This window comes from Podarcis melisellensis, assembly GCF_964234715.1.
Source record: "Podarcis melisellensis genome assembly, chromosome: 13".
In the NCBI taxonomy this organism is placed as follows: domain Eukaryota; kingdom Metazoa; phylum Chordata; class Lepidosauria; order Squamata; family Lacertidae; genus Podarcis; species Podarcis melisellensis.
In genome coordinates this window covers 3,572,542-3,587,977 of record NC_138545.1, presented here as the reverse complement: position 1 = coordinate 3,587,977, position 15,436 = coordinate 3,572,542, and the positions used below count along the sequence as shown (strand labels likewise).

Genomic DNA, 15,436 nt, shown 5'->3' with positions numbered 1-15,436 from the left:
TCACCTTCAGGGATGAATGAATGGAGAGGTTTCAAGATTGCAAGGAAAGGTGGTCAAGGAACCACATGAGAAAAGATTGGTGCCTATTGATGGGAAAATGGAAAGACAGAAGGGTGGGAAGTTGGGTTGGTTGATTGCAGGCAGGGACATGTAGGGCAAGGCCATGTGTGACAAAGGGAGGGGGCAGTCTGTAGGTACTGTATTTTTCGCTCTATAGGACGCACTTTCCCCCCTCTAAAAACGAAGGGGAAATGTGTGTGCGTCCTATATGTGAGCGAATGCAGGGGGGAGGCAGGCAGGAAAAGCCCCCCAAAGCCGCACGCAAGCTCCGTGCGGCTCTTGTGGGCTTTTCTGCGGCCAGTCAGTCCCTTCTCCCAGCCTCTGCCTGCCAGAGAGGTTGCACGGGGCTAAAGAAGCCATAGCCCCGCTCAGCCTCCCCCGGCTGGAGAGGTTGCGCGCGGCTATGGCAGAAGCCTCTTTAGCCATGCACAAGCTCTCCAGCCTGGAGAGGGTGCGCGGGGCTAAAGAAGCCATAGCCCCATTCAGCCTCTCCCGGCTGGAGAGGTTGCGTGCGGCTATGGCAGAAGCCAAGACAGGAGCGTATTGCATCCCGCTCGCTGTCTTGGCTTCTTTGCTCTTTGGGGCTGGGGGGCAGCGCTTCCTCCCCCCACTAGCCCCACAAGCTCGGGGAGCCGCGGAAGGCTGCGCGCCTTTCTGCTGCTCCCCGACCTGCTCTTTGAGGCTGGGGGGGGAAGGGCTTCCCCCCGTAAGCCCCAAAGAGCAGGTCGAAAGGAACCTTCACTGAAGGTTGCCTTCACTGAAGCCTGGATAGCGAGAGGGGTTAGTGCGCACTGACCCCTCTCGCTCTCCAGGCTTCCAAGGTAGCCGCCTGAAGGTGACTGAACGCACCTTGAACGACGCCTTGTTTTAGAGGGGGAGAACAAGGAAAAAAACTTTCTCCCCCTCTCTGCGCAGCGCCTCCTGCCGCTTTGCTGAAGGGGCGCTGGGCAGAGGGGGGATTTTTTTTTTCTTGTTCTCCCCCTCTAAAACAAGGTGCGTCCTATAGTCGGGTGCGTCCTATAGAGCAAAAAATACGGTAGATGGGTAGGATTCAATGGGACTGAGAAGACTAAAGAGGTGCTGGAAGCTGCATGGCCCAGGTGAGCCCAATATGGTTGAGGTGAGAGGGAAACTGTGCAATGGGGTCTGTTCAGTGGTTTGTGGGGAGTTGGCGCCACATTCACACTGTTCATTTAAAGCGGTATCATGCCACTTTTAAGTTGTCATGGCTTCCCTCACCCCCCAAAGAATTCTGGGAGCTGTAGTTTGTTATGGGTGGAAAAGAGACCTCTTTTCCCCTCACAAGGCTACCTTGGGAAGAGGGATAGATTGTATAACCCCTCTGGCAACTGCAGCTCTTTGAGGGGAATGGGTGGGGTGTCTCCTAACCATTTTTAGCCCCCATAACAAATCACAGCTGCCAGAATTCTTTGGGAGAAACAATGATTGCTTAAAGAGGTATCATAGTGCTTTAAATTGATGGTTTGATCTGTGGAGACTGGTGGAAGCTTTGGAAGATTGGGTTGTGGAACTGGGTGGGCATGTGGGCAGCTGTGTAGCCGAATGAACTAGATGATTCTGTGAGGGAAGTTGAGTCATACTGACCCTGACCCTTTCTGTAACCACCCACCGCAGAGTACAGCCGCTTTGAGGCCAAGATCCACGACCTCCGGGAGCAGCTGATGAACAGCAGCTTGGGCTCAGGGACAGCATCGCTGCGGAGCAACCCCAAGAGGGGTTTCTACATCCGGTGAGATCACAGCTGCCTTCTCCTCAATAAGCTTGGCCATACCCCGCCCCCTGTTCCTGAATTACTAGTAGATTTTAGCATCTGAGCACCACTGGAATCCATAATACTGCAGGTCCCTTTGAGTTTGATCTATGGGGGCTGGGTTCAAAAGCCATTTTCTTCCTTGGCCTCACTTTCTCCCACCTGTAAAATGGGAGCATGTCAGGGTTGTCTTACGGCTGGATAAGAATGATAAAGGGCTCTGTTCAGCTAGAGTTCCATATAAGCAATTATGAATTATGATAACCTCTTTCCTTTGAAACAGAGAGGCATTTTAATCCCTTTTATGTTGTTTCTGAGTCTGAAACCTATAACCAGACTTAGTGTCTCTTTATGTCCAGGGTTGGAAAATAGTATAGCCCTGCTGATGTTGCTGGACTACAACTCCCATCTTTCCTGACCCTGGTCTGTGCTGATGGGAGTTGGAGTCTTCCAACAACTTCTGAGTGACCACAGATTAGCCCTCCATAAAGTAAGTACAGTGGTACCTTGGGTTAAGTACTTAATTCATTCCGGAGGTCTGTTCTTAACCTGAAACTGTACTTAACCAGAAGTACCACTTTAGCTAATGGGACCTCCCGCTGCCGCCGCGCTGCCGGAGCACTATTTCCGTTCTTATCCTGAAGCAAAGTTCTTAACCCGAGGTACTATTTCTGGGTTAGCGGAGTCTGTAACCTGAAGTGTATGTAACCTGAAGCATATCTAACCCGAGGTACCACTGTACTGCAAATATCCCCAGGCCACCCAAGCAATTCTGTCAATGCAGAAAATGTTCCCTTTCAGAATTTACATACTGTGTTCCCTCTGGATCAGCTGTTGCCCACCCTTTTGGACTAGTGGGCACATTTCAAATTTTGGGAGAGTGCTGGGGGAGCCAATCACAAAGTGGCTTCCAGGGGGTATGACATAACACAAAATGGCTGCCATTGAGAACGTGGCATAAAGCAGAATTAGAGAGACAACAACCACCCCAGACAACCTTATGCAGGAAGTCAGCTCTGTCCTGATTGTGGACACTTAAAACAACACGATACCTCTTTAAACCCTCATGCTTTGCCCCAAAGCATCCTGGGAAGTGCAGTTTGTTAAAGGTGGTGAGGGATGTAAGGAGACCCCCATTCTCCTCCAATAGCAGCAGTTCCCAGAGTTCCCCATGAAGAGAGATTGACTGTTGAACCACTATGAATCTGAAGAGGGGGGTAGGTGGGGAATCTCCTAACAATTCTCACCAACCTCAAAGAACCAAAGCGCTCATAATTTGTCATGACTGTTTAAATTAGCTTCAGACTGCAATTATTATTATTATTATTATTATTATTATTATTATTATTATTATTTATTTATTTATAACCCGCCCATCTGGCTGAGTCTCCCCAGCCACTCTGGGCGGCTCCCAATCAGCTCCCAATCACATGTTAAAAACAATACAGCATTAAATATTAAAAACTTCCCTAAACAGGGCTGCCTTCAGATGTCTTTTAAAAATAGGATAACTGCTTATTTCCTTGACATCTGGTGGGAGGGTGTTCCACAGGGTGGGTGCCACCACCGAGAAGGCCCTCTGTCTGGTTCCCTGTAGCCTCACTTCTCGCAATGAGGGAACCGCCAGAAGGCCCTTGGCGCATGGTGTAAATGTGACCCCAGCCCAGAAGGCTCTGGCTGCACCTCCTGTTGGGTCTCCCTGCCTTCTGCCCCACCCTTTCCAATGGGCACCATCTCCCACTGCTCCTGTGTTGACCCCCGGCCAACCTCCTGTCCCTCCCAACTCCCAGGGCGCTCTTTGACTATGATAAGACCAAGGACTGCGGTTTCCTGAGTCAAGCGCTGAGCTTCCATTTTGGCGACGTCCTGCACGTGATTGACGCTTCCGACGAGGAGTGGTGGCAGGCACGGCGCGTCCATCCAGATGGCGACAGCGATGAGATTGGCTTCATCCCCAGCAAAAGGCGGTATGTGTGAAGGGGTCTTGGCAACTGGGGGCGGGATCAGAGGGAAGCTGTTTGTGTCACTGCCCTAAGCCTCCGCCCTCTGTTTGTGTCTCTCTTTCTCCCGCAGGGTCGAGCGACGGGAATGGACACGGCTAAAAGCAAAGGTAACTCACGCTCCATCCCTCTCTTGTTTGTGGAAGATGAAAAAAGGCACTCTTGTGTGCGTGTGTGAAAGAGGGAGAACGTCATCCTGATGAAAAAGGTTCCCACTTGCACCCCAGTGTGCAAGTACGCTTCGCCTTCTCACACACGCAACGGGCGCCATTTCAACACAAGGCAGATCCCCACATGCAGGGCACTGGACCTGCCAATCAACTCTCTTGTCTCCATCCCTAAACTCTAGGCCAGCCTTCCACAATTTCTCACCCTCCACCATGGGCATAGCCAGGATTTTTGTTAGAGGGGCAGTAGAACCTCAGATTTTTATTGATTTGTATTGATTTAGGAGGGACAGCTACCCCTCCCCCCTCCTTGGCTACACCCATGCCTTCCACATATTTTGGATTACAGTGATACCTCGGGTTAAGTACTTAATTCGTTCCGGAGGTCCGTTCTTAACCTGAAACTGTTCTGAACCTGAAGCACCACTTTAGCTAATGGGGTCTCCCGCTGCTGCCGCGCCGCCGGAACACGATTTCTGTTCTCATCCTGAAGCAAAGTTCTTAACCTGAAACACTTTTTCTGGGTTAGTGGAGTCTGTAACCTGAAGCGTATGTCACCTGAAGCATATGTAACCTGAGGTACCACTGTACAGCTCCCATTTTAGCTCTACCATCCTACAGCTGAGCTGACTGTGGAGGATGAGAGTTGTAATCCAAAGCAGCTGGAAGGTACCAGTTAGAGAAGTCTGGGCTAACCAAATTCCCTTCCCCTCCCACTGTCATACCCAAATGACTGGCATTCAGAAGAGTGGTGTGTGTTTTGCCTGGAGAAGAGTGGATTAAGAGGTGTCATGATAACCACACATTTGAGGGGCACATCTTGGAAGGATCATAGCTCAGGAGTAGAGAATCTGCTTCGCCTGCCAAAGGTGCCAGGTTCAGTCCCGGACAGCATCTCCAGGTAGGGCCTGAGAATGCCCTTGGCCTGAAATGCTGGAGGGCCTCTGCCAGTCAGTGTGGACAATGCTGAGCTAGATGGACCAGCGGTCAGATTCAGTAGAAATCTTTTTTTCCACGCATCTTTTTCTGTGGCTCCAGATTGTAGGACCTGAATCAGCCTCTTAGGAAGGGGATTTTTGGCTTGACATTAGGTAGAACTTCCTGGTTATATGACTGGTTTGACAGTGGAACAGACTGCCTCACAAGGTGGCAGACTCTCCTTTGTGAATAAGTTTTCAAAGAGAGGCTCGAGTAGATAGGTTGGGCTAGATGACCCTCGAGGACCCTTCCAACTCTGTGATCCTTCAGGAAGTACGTTTCCTCCATCAATTGGTTTAATCCAGTTTTCAAGCTGTCCAATTTGGGGGCCATGGATGCCTCTTTTTGGAGTGGATCCCATAAGCAAGTTAAGGCACAGTGTAAGGGACGTGTTTCTTTGTCCTGAATCTGCTGCCAGTTTCTTCAGATAACCTTGAGCTCCATTGTGGAGTTCCTGTGTTTCATAGAATCATAGAGTTGGAAGAGACCACAAGGGCCATCGAGTCCAAGTTTGTGTTACATAACAAAAATAGAGATTCAGCACTTGCATGAATTATGGAAATGAAATAGTTATGTCATTATCCCCCTGCTTCTCAGCCCCCCCAAAGTCTCCCAGGGCAGCTTACAAATGCCATTTGTTTATTTCGTCTAAGTTACAAGGGCCTTGCTTTTCCACTCCTGGGGATGGTCCCCAGAGTTAACGTGAGCTACTTTTGTAGTGTTTGTTCTGACCCTAAAATTTCCTGGCATCCCTCTGGGGGCTGAGATAAGAGCCCCACCCCATCTCCCTGTTTGGTAACTCTTGCATTTAAACACGGGGGTGGGGTGCTTCTGCTGGTGCCCCCCATACTGACAGAAATTCCACGGCTAATTGGTTTTCCCCTCTGTCTCTTCTTTCTTTCTTTCTTTCTTTCTTTCTTTCTTTCTTTCTTTCTTTCTTTCTTTCTTTCTTTCTTTCTTTCTTTCTTTCTTTCTTTCTTTCTCTCCTTCCAGGATCGGGTGCCAGGATCAGGCTCTCAAGGTGGGTGTCTGTCTCTTGGCTGCCCATCCCCAACTTGGGTCCCTTGGATGTTTTGCCCTACTGCTTCCATTGGCCTTTAGCACCATCATCTGCCCATACTGACTGGGGACTGATGGGAATTGTAGTCCAAAACAGCTGTAGGGCACCAGGTTGAGGAAAGATGCTCCAGGCCTTCCTCTTCACTCTTTCCCCTGCCCAAAACCTGTCCTTTGAGAAATACTTCCATGCTTTGAAATCCACAAGAGTGGGGGCTTTCCTCCCTTTCCTTTCTCCCTTCTCTCTCCACACCATTTTATTTATTTCTACTTTTATATATCCTACCTTTCCTCCAAGGAACTTGAAGTGGCATGTGCGGTTCTTCCCCCTTTCCCATATGATCCTCACAACAACCCTGTGTGGTAGATTTGACTGAGAGACAGTGAGTGGCCCAAAGCCACCCAGTCAGCTTCATGGCCGAGGGGGGATTTCAACCATGGTTCTCCTAGGTCTTAAACTGACACTCTACACCACACTGGCTCTGAACTTGCCGCTATTTCCCTGTTGCTCTAGAGCAGCCTTCCCAAACCTGACACCCTCCAGATAGGTTTTCGACTACAATTCCTATCAGCCCCCAGTGTCATTTGGCTGTGCTGGCTGTGGTCTGCTGAGAATTGAACCCCAAACATTTGGAGGGCACCAGTTTGGGGAAGGCCCTTTGTAGTTTGCCGTTTTCCCTGTTAAGGAGCAGTTGTTCTGGGTTGAACAGGTTGTACTTAACAGCCTCCTTCTTTCCCTTCCAGGTCGAGAAGATGCTGTCTTGAGCTATGAAACCGTTGTACAAATGGAAGGTGAGAACCCTAACCCTTCCCTTCCTCAGCCCTGAATTACGTTATTATTGATGTTGTTGTTTGTACAATGAGGAATGCTCAGAAGGTCACCCATTGTTTTGTGGTTGGTTGTAATCAACTGATGGTTTCAATTTCCCTTTTTTGAGTTGTGTTCTCCACCAGCACAGACCATTTCCCATTTCTTTGGGTTTTTCCACCCCTAGTTCACTACGCTCGACCCATCATTATCCTGGGCCCCACTAAGGACCGAGTCAACGATGACCTCCTCTCGGAGTTCCCTGACAAATTTGGCTCCTGTGTCCCACGTGAGTCTGACGGGGTCCCTATCCCTGCCCCAAGATAAAATTGGGGGGGGGGGAAGGATTTCTGCTTCAGGAGGAAGCCTTGGCTTGGGCTACTCTTGCTTCCCTGTGCTTGACGGAGACTCCCCACTCCCGCTTTTGCAGATACCACTCGGCCGAAACGGGAGTACGAAGTGGATGGGCGGGATTACCATTTTGTTGCCTCACGGGAGAAGATGGAGAAGGACATTCAGAGCCACAAGTTCATCGAGGCCGGCCAGTACAACAGCCACCTGTACGGGACGAGCGTCCAGTCAGTGCGCGAGGTGGCTGAGCAGGTAGGCCGGGAGTGGAGAGTCGAAGAATCACACAAATGCCAGAGTTTCTGAGAAATCATTCCGTGGTAGAGCACCTGCACTGCATGCAGAATGTCCAAAGTTCAGTCCCCAGCAGGGACTGTGAGAGACTCCTACCTGATACTGGGGAAAGCAACTCGGCATAGACAATATTGAACTAGATAGACCACTGACTGAGTAGGCAACTTCCTGGGTCTTCCTCCCCCTAACAGAAAGGTTTGGACAAAGCAAGCAGGGAGAGGTTACCAAAACTCAAGGTAAAGGTAAAGGGACCCCTAACCATTAGGTCCACTCGTGGCCGACTTTGGGGTTGCGGCGCTCATCTTGCTTTATTGGCTGAGGGAGCCGGCATACAGCTTCTGGGTCATGTGGCCAGCATGACTAAGCCGCTTCTGGCAAACCAGAGCAGTGCACGGAAATGCCGTTTACCTTCCCACCGGAGCGGTACCTCTTTATCTACTTGCACTTTGACGTGCTTTCGAACTGCTAGGTTGGCAGGAGCAGGGACTGAGCAACGGGAGCTCACCCCGTCGCGGGAATTCGAACCGCCGACCGTCTGATCAGCAAGTCCTAGGCTCTGTGGTTTAACCCACAGCACCACCCACGTCCCTAGATCTAGACAATATTGAACCAGATAGTCTAGACAATATTGAACTAGATAGACCACAATATCTAGACAATATCTAGACAATCTAGATAGACCACAATATCTAGACAATATTGAACTAGATAGACCACTGACTGAGTAGGCAACTTCCCCCTAACAGAAAGGTTTGGACAAAGCAAGCATGGAGGGGTTACCAAAACTCAAGAGTCCATTGATATTTAGACGCTCTCCAGCAGCACGCAGTCAGGATCTTGCTCAGTTCTAACGCACCAGACTCAAATTATCCCCTTCCCCTGTTTGACTGGGTCTCTGGGGGCTGGTTGTTATGGGGGGTGTAGCAGAGGATCCCTGAAGGTTGACATCCACAATATGCTGCGTATATCCCCTCAATTGTGTTTGGGCGGCTGGGGGGGACAGAATAGGCAATTGGCCTGCCAGTGGAGTGGACATTTTTGGCAGGCGGAAGCGATTGGGGAGGCCATGGGATAGCTGTGGCTTTGCATGACCAGTGGGGGCAGAAGTGGAATACAAATTGGTGTTGAAACCTCTTGACCGCATTTCTCTCTCCCCGCCCAGGGCAAGCACTGCATTTTGGACGTTTCGGCCAATGCCGTGCGGAGGCTGCAGGCAGCTCAACTTCACCCCATCGCCGTTTTTATCCGGCCACGCTCCCTCGAGAATGTTCTGTGAGTGGCCCCCCGGGGTGGACAGGGGCTGTGGAACGAGGGGCGGGGGCAGGAGGGTGTCCACACGTCACTTGTCCCACGTCTAGGAAGCACAGGGGGGCTGAGAGGTTTTCCGCTTGCCCCCTGCTTCCTGGGTACGGGTACTCGGAGCAGTTTTCCATTTTCCCCTCTGCTTTCACCAAGGAAACCCCACTCTTGACCACTGAATCAGAGGCAACATTAATCTGTGGAAAACCCGATAGAGTTTAGTTCCAGTTCAATGGTAAGAAGCAGGTTTTCCCAGGGAAAAGCGTTGTGGCAAGCAGAAGTGGTGGATGAGCCCTCTGTTGCCATCCTTGCCTTGGTTTTTTGGTCTGAAAGGCCAGAAGGGTCTAAGATATTGCACAAAGGTTGGAGTGTGCAAGGGGGTGGGATGTGGCCTGAGATCAGCCAAAGCTTTCATTTCTCATTCACCATTTATTTACTTAAGGCATTTACCGTATTTTCCGGCGTATAAGACGACCCCCCAACTTTTCCAGTTAAAATATAGAGTTTGGGATATACTTGCCGTATAAGACTACTCCTCTTCGAAAGCACACCAAATAAAAATTGAAAAACCAGTCTCCAGTCCGGCTTGGAAATCCGCTCCACTTCCCAGTGGCCGGGGGCTTCCGGGGCCAATTTTCAAGCGTATTTCTGCTTCATCTAGAGAGCTTGGTGTCCTCTGATTTAATTTGCTGTCGTTTTATCCTTTGGTGGGGAGTTGCTGCAGGAGCTGCTGCTGTAGCCGGCGTATAAGACGCCCCCCGACTTTTGAGAAGATTTTCCTGGGTTAAAAAGTAGTCTTATACGCCAGAAAATACAGTATATGCTGCTTAACCATGAAGCTCGCTGGGTGACCCTGGCTCAGCCACTGCCTCTTGGTGTTTCCCTGCCTCACAGGGTTGTTGTGGAGATTAAATGAGTAGGAGAGGGGAAACCATGTACACCACACTGAGCTCCTTAGAGGAAAAGTGGGATATAAATACTATAAATAAACAAGATTAATTCTTAGCATTTCTAAGCAGCACCTAGCAAGATAATCTCTTCCGTGCCTTTGAAGAAAGACAAAATTGTTCAGGGGCTTTTAAGTCTTTGTTTTAAAAAGAGAAGGCAACAAAGGGTACTCCCATGCTGTCACTATTTTCGGGTGGGATTCAATCACAGACCAGCAAATTCAAGTTGCACAATTATTGCACAAGTTGCACAATTATTGTGCAACAAAGCTGCTCTCCTCTACCCCACCCTCCCTCGCTTCAAAAAAAAATATATAGGCGTTTTTCTATAGGGGATGTGGTGGGTGCTTTGAAACAACCTCCCTGCAAACAAATCAGAATGAATGCTCATTCAAAAGGAAAGGCTCAGTGATGGAGCCTTTGCTTTGGATGCGGAAGATCGAATCCCCGACAACATTTCCAAGTAGGGCCAGGAGAGACTCCCTGCTTCAAACCCTGGAGAACCACTGCTGCTGGTCAGTCTAGGCAGCTGGCTGGGGCTGATGGGAGTTGTAGTCCCAAACCGCTGGAGGGCACCACCTTGGGAAAGGCCGGAATGGATGCATTAATGGAAGCAGGCAAGGGATAGCCGTTGTGATGTCTAAAGAGAACCTCCAGATATATCCTGTGAACACCAGTTGCTGGGGAGCAGCCACTAGAGAGGGTTTTTCCCTTCATGTCCTATTTAGTGAGATTTACAGAAGCATCTGGTTGGCCACAGGGTGGGAACCAGGCTGTCCCAAGCTGGTTCCCCAAATAGCAGAAGCAGGTGTACACACACACACACACACACACACACACACACTGTGTGCACACACCCAAAGCACAGGGGGGAAACCCAGCAGAATACAGGCAGGTGGAAGAGACAGCTTTGGGGTTGCACAATCTTCGTAATCACTTTGTGTCCTCTTTTTCCCCCCTTCCTTCTTCTCCAGAGAAATTAACAAGCGGATAACGGAGGAGCAGGCGCGGAAAGCCTTCGACAGAGCTACAAAACTGGAGCAGGAATTTACAGAGTGCTTCTCGGGTAGGTCACCTCCTGCCCACTCTTCCTTTCCGAACCATCAGCTCTGGGCACAATTCACAGAAGGCTTAAGTCGGTGGAGGTGGGGGAAGGGCAGCCTCAGGCTGCTTTTGGAGTTTTCAGAGAAGGGAAGTGGCTCATTGGTGGAAGCATCTAACCTTGCGTGCAGAAAGTCCCAGATTTAATCCCTGACAGTGTCTCCAGGTAAGAGTCGGGAATGTCCACTGCCTGGAAGTCTGGAGTGCCATTGCTGCCAGTCACTGGGCACATCAGAACATGGGAAGAACCCTGCAGCTGGAACAGCTCAAAGGGGAACCATTTAGTCCAGCACTCGGTTCTCAAAAGTGGCCAACCATGGGAAAACCACAAGCAGGATCTGAGCACAACAGCACCCTCCTTACCTTTGATTGCCAGTGTGCATAGTCATTGTGATTAGTAACCAGTAGTGGTCTAAACCAGTGTTTTTCAACCTTTTGGGGGCAAAGGCACACTTGTTGCATGAAAAAAAATCACGAGGCACACCACCATTAGAAAATGTTAAAAAATTTAACTCTGTGCCTATATTGACTATATATAAAGTAATTCTCTTGAATAGGAATCAAATAAACACAAAGGAAGTATTTTATAATTACTTTATTATGAAATAGTAAATAAACAGAAATATGAAAAATTATAAAATACTTTATTTTTAAATCTTTCGAATTTTTCCATTTTTCCCACGGCACACCAGGCAACATCTCGCGGCACACTAGTGTGCCGCAGAACAGTGGTTGAAAAACACTGGTCTAAACCACTGAGCCTAGGGCTTGCCGATCAGAAGGTCGGCAGTTCGAATCCCTGCGACAGGGTGAGCTCCCGTTGCTCGGTCCCTGCTCCTGCCAACCTAGCAGTTCCAAAGCACCTCAAAGAGCAAGTAGATAAATAGGTACCACTCCGGCAGGAAGGTAAACGGCGTTTCCGTGCGCTGCTGTGGTTCACCAGAAGCGGCTTAGTCCTGCTGGCCACATGACCCTGAAGAACTGTCTGTGGACAAACACCAGCTCCCTCGGCTAGTAAAGCAAGATGAACGCCACAACCCCAGAGTCGTTCTCGACTAGACTTAACTGTGAGGGGTCCTTAACCTTTACCTTTTAGCGGCCTCATCCTCCAGTATACCTATGATTTCCTCCTATTGGAAGGAGCTTCAGCAGCTATCCAATTCCTTCCTGCCACAGGATTTGTGGGCATACAATTCATGCAGGTGGGCTTGACTTGCATAATCCAGGTTTGTCCCTTAACCAAGGCCACTGTGTAGGCCTCAGTGGATGGGCAGGAGCCTACATCTAACAAAGTGGGCTGTAGCCCACGAAAGCTTATGCCACAACAGTTTTGTTAGTCTTTAAGGTGCCACAAGACTCTTGATGTATCTGGGCCAGAGCAGAGATGGTGGGGCCAATTGGCATGAGGCCTAATCCAAGTCCCCTGGTAGAGGGGGACCCTTTGGCCTACATTTCCCAAATGGTGGGCCTATAACCAGCTCTGCACAGCCCTGGATGTATCTGCTACAACAGGCATTCTGGGAATCCTCTCTTGCCAGGAGCTGAATATCAGCCACAGGAGATGAGAAAGTAGTGTTTTGCTCAGGTTCTGCCTCCTGTCTTCCCATTGGCTCCCAGTACATTTCCAAGCACAATTCATAGTGTTGCTGCTGACCTTTAAAGCCCTAAACGGCCTCAAAGGCCCAGTAGACCTGAAGGAGCATCTCCACCCCCATCGTTCTGCCCGGACGCTGAGGTCCAGCGCCGAGGGTCTTCTGGCGGTTCCCTCATTGAGAGAAGTGAGGTTACAGGGAACCAGGCAGAGGGCCTTCTTGGTAGTGGCGCCCACCCTGTGGAACGCCCTCCCTTCAGATGTGAAGGAAATAAGCAGCTATCCTATCTTTAAAAGACATCTGAAGGCAGCCCTGTTTAGGGAAGTTTTTAATATTTAATTCTGTACTGTTTTTAACATTTGATTGGGAGCCGCCCAGAGTGACTGGGGAAACTCAGCCAGATGGGCGGGGTATAAATAATAAATTATATTATTATTATTATTATTATTATTATTATTATTATTATTATTGAGACATCTGCTTGGCCACTGTAAGAACAGAATGCTGGACTCGATGTGCCATTGGTCTGATCCAGCAGGGCTCTTAGATCCCGGAAATATCCTCAAGATCCCAGAATGAGCCCCTGGCCTTGTTCAGCAGCCAGCCTCTTCTCAATGTTCTTACTAACTGATCTCTCGTGTTCTAAAAGCAACCCCAGACTCTCTCTCTCTTTGACACACTCACCCCTTCTTCTCCCTCTTCCCCCCCAGCCATCGTAGAAGGAGACAGCTTCGAAGAGATCTACCACAAGATCAAAAGAATCATTGAGGAGCTCTCCGGCCCGTACATTTGGATCCCGGCTCGTGAGAGACTTTAGGAGCTTAATGTGAACTGATATTTCCCGGAAGGGATGGCAAAACCAACCACCACCGAATCTGCGACAGAGCTGTCCTCTCTGGAGAGGGGGACCGACTCTTGTCTCTTGCCACTGAACTTAGCTGTTTGGTTAATATTTTGGGGATGGGTGGGGATGTCTTGGGACAGGCTTCTTTCGTTTCTTCCGTTGACTCTTTAATCTTCTCAATTTTTGTTTTCCTTTTTCCTTTCTTTTTCCTTTTCTTCTTCTTGCGTGATCCGGCTCCCCCCACCCCTAATCCTGATTCAAAACCGCTCCCGTTTTAATTTCTGCAGCAAATGTGGGGCTTTCTTCCATCCCCAACAGCGCTAGCGCATGCATGCTGTCATTTGGGGGGGCAGGTGGTGGCACAGGGGAAGAATGGGGGGGTTCTTAGATTCTGGTCTGTTTCGTTTTACAAGCAGCAAGGTGGAGGGGAGGCACACGCAGACTCTGAACTCGGAGAGAGAAAGACTGAAACAAACTTATTGTGGGAGAGAAGAGAGAGATATTTTTTAAGAAAAACTTTCTGCAAATGGAAGCCACTTTTGATGAGTTTACTTTCCAGGACTCCCACCCCTTTTTTCCCAGTGATTCCGAAGAAAAGAAGGCATTGTTGCTGAGGAGTTTTAAAGTTCCCTGGTTGTGGTTTGGTCAGAGGGAGCAGAGAAGAGGGATGGGGATTCCGGAGGGTTTTTTAAATTTTGGAAGGAGGAGCAACACTGCACACTCGTTAAAAGAATCAAAACAAATTCACCAATCTAAGTTTTCTGCTGTTTTAAAAAATAAAAAAACCTGACTATTTTCCCCTTGGAAGGAAACAAGATACCTTTTTCCGTTCCTTCCCTCTTTTGTTTTGGCTGAATAATATTCTACGATTGAAACAAGCACAGACCCAGGACTGATGAATCCAAGATAACCCTCGCTTGCAAGAATGGCCTGATGATGACGATGACTTTGGGATATAATATATCTATATCTATATATCTCTATATAGATAGATATATATTATTTTCAGTTGACTTTTTCTCTGTTTTTGATTTTCTCTTTCATTTTGTTTCATTTTTTTCCTCTTCAGTGCATGAAGTTTACTTTTGTGGCTTCAGAATTTAGCAGAAAAAGGATAACAAAAAATAATAATAACAATAATCATGGAACCATTTTTGCAATCTATATTTTTCTTTCTGGGGGAGGGAGAGGAGAGAGAGAAAAAAAGAAAAGAAAGGTTAGGGAAAAAAGGGAAATAGAGTTTTTTTGATGTCCTGTGACTATTTTTTGGGGTCATATCAAGTATTTTGGTGCGGCTGTGCGTGATGTATGAAAAACAAAAATACACAGAGGAGAACAGTTTTAGTGGGTGGGAGATATATTTCGGAGGGCTGTTTTAAGTTCACTTTGAAGATTTTAATTTCCAAATCTAATGGATTAATTATTATTTTTTGTATATAAAGAAAAAAACAGAGATTGGACTTGGGGGTTGGGGGAGTTGGAGATATTTAGCCCCCAACCCCACTGCTCCAGCCACTGCTGGCCCCCGGCAAGACACAAAACTCTCCAAAGGTTAGCCTGTCGGGGGTAGGAGGAAGGTGCCGGGTCAAACTTGTACTCTAGGAAGGAAGAGCTGCTGGTGCGTCAGTGGAGAAGTTTATTTCTGTAGCTGCCGGGAAGTTAAGCAACACAGATTCTTCTGGGTTCGGACTGGGTTCTCCCCTGCATCACCCTCCAAAAGCAAGCCCCACCCTGACCGTTCATAGGAATAATTTTTAAAATGACAGGGGTTGAATCTGACATTTTAATTATGCCTGAAAAGCATATGTTGGACCTGGTCCGAAGGCTGGCTACCACCCCCCCACCCCACCGCCCAAGGAGCGCAAATGTCTTTTCTTTTAACAACCGCTGAATTGAGGCAAAAAACAAGGATAGTCTACAGAAAACAAAAGGAAAGATGCAGCTGGAATGGAGGTACAGAGCACAAGGATACCAATGCGCTTGGAGGGGGGTGGGGCAACCCAGGGCTGTGTTTGCCCCCCCTCCCCCAAAGTCGCCCCAGCTCACACGACTAAATATGCCAATTCACCCACAGGCCAGTGGGGTGAAGCTGGGGGGGGGGGAGTTTACTCTGGGGAAACTGCCCATCCATGGCAAGATGGCGGCTGGCAGATGTGGCCTCTGATCCTGAT

General features: G+C 48.8%; 1 protein-coding gene across 12 annotated transcripts in view; it reads left to right on the top strand.

Annotated features, from left to right (window-relative positions):
* Window positions 1-14,175, top strand: part of DLG4 (discs large MAGUK scaffold protein 4) — a 127,934-nt gene extending 113,759 nt beyond the window's left edge. For all 12 annotated transcript variants that reach the window (XM_081886757.1, XM_081886755.1, XM_081886758.1 and 9 more), the window contains 10 exons: window positions 1,696-1,810; window positions 3,622-3,798; window positions 3,905-3,941; window positions 5,970-5,997; window positions 6,777-6,824; window positions 7,028-7,129; window positions 7,271-7,443; window positions 8,645-8,754; window positions 10,703-10,794; window positions 13,132-14,175. In XM_081886757.1, the coding sequence (XP_081742883.1) occupies window positions 1,696-1,810; window positions 3,622-3,798; window positions 3,905-3,941; window positions 5,970-5,997; window positions 6,777-6,824; window positions 7,028-7,129; window positions 7,271-7,443; window positions 8,645-8,754; window positions 10,703-10,794; window positions 13,132-13,238 (989 nt within the window). In that variant the 3' untranslated portion in view covers window positions 13,239-14,175. The remainder of the gene's footprint in view (window positions 1-1,695; window positions 1,811-3,621; window positions 3,799-3,904; window positions 3,942-5,969; window positions 5,998-6,776; window positions 6,825-7,027; window positions 7,130-7,270; window positions 7,444-8,644; window positions 8,755-10,702; window positions 10,795-13,131) is intronic.
* Window positions 14,176-15,436: the final 1,261 nt, after the last annotated feature.